Raw genomic sequence first — 5,361 nt, forward strand, 5'->3', positions numbered from 1 at the left:
CCCCCCCCCCCCCCCCCCGCCAAGAACTTGGCCCTTAGAACATCAGTCAAACTTCAGACCCCATTCTGGCTTTCCTCAGTTGCCTTCAGAGTTTCCCACTTCCACTGGGGAAGGCTCTCTGTCCTTTGGTAGTGTGGCCACCCCAATGGGACACGAACATCAGCCCCTACAGCCCTGTGGAGTAGCCTCAAGGGACCTTGGCCCACCAGTTGGGGTGATCAGTGGAGGTGACTGAAGCTCAGGAATGATGTGCTGTCCCGTGGCCCTTGAGAGCTGGGGTGTGGGCTACAGTCTCCCCACCTTCCCTGGGCACAATCTGAATTCCTGAGCCCAAGAAGCAGGACTCAAGGACTTGTGGCTGTCTCTGCGCCCACCAGCAAGCCTGCTGTACAAGGGGAGTCGATGTCCCCTGCAGCTGTGCTTGTGTCCCCACGGCCCATGAATGGTGCTGCTCGCCCTCGGCCAGCCTGTGCTGTCCCACCCCATTGAGCCAGCGCTTCCCCATAGTCTCCTGTCCCTAGAGCTAGCTCTGCTGCTACCCTCACTGTGACGCCACCCATGGAAGGACCTTTGGTGAGATCTGGCTAAAGGGCTCCACCATGGAAAACTGACCCTGAAGCCCAAACACCCCCTCCCTGGGGAGCTCTGGCAGCCACGCTCTCTGCAGGCCTCCAGGGTTGTGGTTCTCCCCTGTGGGGCCATGTCCAGCAGCACCATGAAGAAGGTGGGCAGTGACCCACCTGGCTCTGGAGCTTGGCTTTCTTGGAGGGCCGAGAGGCAGCCAGGTTGTTGACCATGTCCTGGAGCTGCTCATAGCGCTGCACTAGCATGCTGACCTGATGGCTCAGGTCCAGGCTGCAGGCTGGACAGGTGGCTTCAGGGTCGATCTGGCCAGGGGCTGAGGTTACCAGGGCCTTGTGCGGGACCATGCTCATGGACAGCAGCGTGGACGAAGAGGTCAGCATGCTCTCCATGATCTTCCTGAGCTTGTCCAGCTGCATGCAGGAGAGATGCCAGGGGCAGGGCAGTGAGGCAAGTCACAGCCACGTTGTGTCCCCCACACAAGCACTACTCACTAGTGCTTTCTGCCCGTCCCCTGCCGCATATGGGCAGGGGCCACAGCCTCAGCGCCTCACAGAGCACGTGGTGCACAGCAGGCACCCCATCCATTAAACAGCAAGTGGAGCTCTCAGGGACTGCAGCACCAGTGCTGACTAAAGCCCTTGTAGAGGGAGGTTTCCAGACATCGGTCCAGTGTGCGAACACATTGGTAGCTACCTCTTAAAGTGTGGCTGTTCCTTAGCCCACAAACACTCAGAGGACCCTGACGACACATGGCCCTGCTCTGGCACTGGGGCTGTGAGGGGTGGGTTTACACATGCTCTGTCCCACCTGGCATGTAAATAACTAAAAAAAAGCACGTGATAACTGCTAATGCTACTCCAGGGCCTCTCGTAGCCTGGGCAGGTGCAAACCCCTTATGGAAGAGCTGCTCGGCCCTACCCTCCTGCTCTCTTCTGTATCCCATGGTCTCAATCTGTCACCACAAATGATGGGTCCTGGGTAGATAGCTCCATGTGCATCCCACTCCTAACAGGCAGTTGTTGGCACATTTCTACTGCCTCTCATGCGACCATCCCTTAGAGACACCTGTGATGGGACAGTGAGTGTCTGCACCTTGCCAACTCCAGCTGGTGGCCATGATGGGGGTGGGCTCAGCAGGGCTGTGTCTCCTCTGTTCCTTACCTACCTCCACCTCTTGTCCTTTCCTCGCTGCCCACTGGGAGGGCCACCAATCCCTAGATTGGCCAAAGACCTGTGACTTATTGCCTGGCTGAAAAAGAGGGACTAGGCCAACCTAAGCTCCCTCTCTTGGAAGTGGGTGATGAAGCAGAAAAGACAGACCGGGAGGGGTCTGCCCCAAACTTCCCCCTGTGGCCCAGAAGTTCCCTTTTACCCAACTCTCTGTTATCGCATACCCTCAACCAATCTCCCTTCTGCCTTAGCTCACAGAGACCTTGTTGCTAGTGACCGGAAGAGCCTACAATGAGGCTGGCACATCAAAGGGCCCCCAGGAGGCAAAGGGATGGGCTAATTCTCTCTTGAAGAGAGGAAGAGGCTTCCCAGAAAAATGGGCATTTCAGTGGAGCCTTGAAGAATAATAAGCGGCTATCTGGGTAAATAAGGGTCAGAGGACATTCCAGAAAGAATAGCATGGGAAAACAGGAATGTGTTCAGAGAAAGGTAGGGAGCCAAGATGGCTAGAGGTGGGGGGGTGGGGGTAGAAGGTTGTGCCTCTAAAAAGGGCTGCAAAAGGAGACTGGGCCAGCCCACCAGGGACTGGATTCTCTCCTAGGCGAGGTCCTAGGAGACCCCTGGAGGTTGCTAAGCTCAGACCTGAGCTTTGGACAGACAGGTGACTACTGCACAGACTCAGTTGCTCCTCAAGCCCCATGCAGGACTGTCAGCTAGGAGTCATGAGATGGCACAGACCACTCTCCCAGCAATGGGACAGTGAGACCGGAATGTAGCTCCAAGCACAAAAGGGTTCCTGACACCATCCCCCTGGGCCCAGCAGCTTTTCCTAACTGGTCCTTCTGTGAGCTCTCAGAGGGCTGTCCCTGGTTCAGACATTTCGCTACTGGGAAAATTACCAAGGATCGCATCATTCAAGATTTAAAGGTAGACCCTATCAAAACAGTGAAAAGACAACCTGCAGAATGGGAGAAGACATTTGCAAGTCATATATCAGATAAGAGTCTAGTATCCAGAATACTTAAAGAGCTCCTACAACTCAGTAATAAAAGGACAAATAACCCACTTAGAAAATGGACAAAAGATTTGAATATACATGTGGATATCTCATCTCTAAAGAAGGGATACAAATGGCCAAAAAGCACATGGAAAGAGGCTCAGCATTATTAGTCATTAGGGAAATGCTAGTCAAAACCACAATGAGGGCTGGCCCGGTGGCGCACTGCTACAGTGCGCCGCTTGGGAGTGCGGCGGCGCTCCTGCCGAGGGTTCGGATCCCACATACAGACCGGTTCCCGCTCACTGGCTGAGCGAGGTGCGGGTGCAGCACCGAGGGTTGCGATCCCGTTGCCGGTCCCGGTCCGGTACGGGCGCGACGCTGAGGGTTGCGATCCGTTGCCGGACACGAAAAAAGACAAAAAGGAAAAAAAAAAAAAAGAAAAAAACCACAATGAGATACTGCCACACACCCACTAGGATGGCTACTATTTAAAAAAAAAAAAAAGGAAGTTAATGTGCGGGTGAGGACGTGGAGAAATTGAAACCCTCATACGTTGCTGGTGAGAATGTAAAATGTGTGGCTGCTTGAAAAACAGTCTGGCTGTTTTCATTTGGTTCCTCAAATGGTTAAACATAGTTATCATGTGACCCAGCAATTCCACTCCTAGGCATATACCCAGAAGACATAAAAACATATCCACATAAAAACTTGTACCTGAATGTTCACAGCAGCATTATTCGTTATAGCCAAAAGGTGAAAACAACCCAAATGTCCTTCAACTGGAGAATGGATACACAAATTGTGGTATAGCCACAAAATGGAGTGTTACTCAGCCATAAAAATAAATGAAGCACCGATCCATGCTATGACATGCATGAACCTTGAAAACATTATGCTAAGTGAAAGAAGCCAGATGCAAAAGGCCACATATTACATGATTCCATTTATATAAAACGTCCAGAGTAGGCAAATCCGTAGAGACAGAAAGTAGAGTCGTGGTTGTCAGGGGCTAGGGGACAGGCATGCGGAGTGATTGCTAACAGGTACAGAGTGTCTTTCTGGAGTGATGAAGTGTTTCAGAATTAGATCGTGGTGATGGTTGTACAACTTTGAATGTACCTTGTTCACTTTTAAAGGGTGAATTTTATGATATGTGAATTATATAATAAAAAAACAGAAAAAAAGATTTCGTGGGAGGTGAACAGACCTCTAAGGGGTGCCTTTCCCTTGGAGCTGGCTTTGGATGGGGAGGGGGAGAACCCTAGATACAGCCGCCCTCCCCCACCCCCCATACACACACACCGAGGAGAACCGAGGGGCCTGGTCTCTGAGGCGTGGTGGGAGGGAAGGGCAGCCCCACCATCTGTAGCCAGCTCTGCGAAGGGCCCTTGATCCCTGGGCTGAAGAGTGTGGAATCCTCACCTGATCCTGCAGGTACAGGGAGGCTTCAGAGACTGAATTCTCCATGGCGGCCTTACCCTGCTCTTGGCTCTCCCTTAGCTCGGTCAGCTCCTTCTCAATGTCAGCCACGGTGACTCTGTGGTTCATGACAAGAGACTGCCTGGCTCCACCACCAGCCCAGAGCCCCGGGCCCACCAGTACAGATCTCCGTTGTCAGGGCTGCAGGAGGGTGCAGAAAAGTCTCTCACCACCCTCCAGCAGGCTCTGCCTAGGGACTCTTGCATGCCCAGTGTGCTGGCCTGAGAGGCTTGTAGGTGGTGGACTGGCCACTGCAAAGAGCAAGTGATCTCCTCCAGCCTCCAACCGGAGACAGAGCCTCAGAAGCTTCTTTTTGCTCCTCCAAGCCCTGGTGCTAAGCTGTTTTAGGAACCCAGGGAACTTCTACCAGTTCCTTGAACTATATATGGGTAACCTGAAAGGCAGACATGATCCCAGTCAAAGACAGTAGTCAGTTTAGGAGCGTGAGTGACCCAAAGGCTGCTGTCACCTCCTTGGCTGAGAATGTGTGAGGCCAGGCTACCGGCTGCCCTTGCCCTTGCCCAGGGTGTTCTACCTGAGGACACGCAGCTGCAAGCCCAGCTGGCCAGCTTTCAGCTCCTTTCCTCCTTCTCGGTCCTCTTCACCCTCCAGGATCCTTTGCAACCTTTCCAGCTACAAACCCAACAGAAGAGAGGGGTCAGACAGGCCTGAGTTCCCCACTTCCTGAATGTGTCCCTGCAGCTCCAGCAAGCACCTCTCCATCCCCTTACACTAACCCAGCCCTCTCTGACAAAAACCAAGGTCTCTTCCAGACATCCACCCATCCCTCTGTCCCATGGATATAGATAGCTGGCATTAAGAGAATGATCAGTAGGGCTGGCCAGATATCTCAGTTGGTTAGAGTGCAGTGTTATAACACCAAGGTCAAGGGTTTGGATCCCCTTCCTGGCCAGCTGCCAAAAAAAAAAAAAAATAGAATGATTAAAGAGCTAACAGCCCCTTGCAATGACCTCCGGCCCCAGAAAGTTCCAGAGACTGGATCCGAGGCTGCCACATGTAATAAAAGCAGCAAAGGCCTAGTTATTTGGCTCAGCTGAAGCTTAACAGCTCAAGGCATCAGTTTTTTTTTTTTTTCCTTTTTGTTTTTTTTCGTGTCCGGCAACGGA

General features: G+C 52.7%; 1 protein-coding gene across 1 annotated transcript in view; it reads right to left on the bottom strand.

Moving 5' to 3' along the window:
• The window catches only part of QRICH2 (glutamine rich 2), a 38,043-nt gene that overhangs the window by 8,134 nt on the left and 24,548 nt on the right, over nt 1–5,361 (bottom strand). The window contains exons 11-13 of the mRNA XM_008594817.1: nt 4,770–4,867; nt 4,178–4,292; nt 741–995 (exon numbers count right to left, since the gene is read on the bottom strand). Of these exons, the coding sequence (XP_008593039.1) occupies nt 741–995; nt 4,178–4,292; nt 4,770–4,867 (468 nt within the window). The remainder of the gene's footprint in view (nt 1–740; nt 996–4,177; nt 4,293–4,769; nt 4,868–5,361) is intronic.

Source organism: Galeopterus variegatus, unplaced genomic scaffold, assembly GCF_000696425.1.
Source record: "Galeopterus variegatus unplaced genomic scaffold, G_variegatus-3.0.2 Scaffold11642, whole genome shotgun sequence".
NCBI lineage: Eukaryota > Metazoa > Chordata > Mammalia > Dermoptera > Cynocephalidae > Galeopterus > Galeopterus variegatus.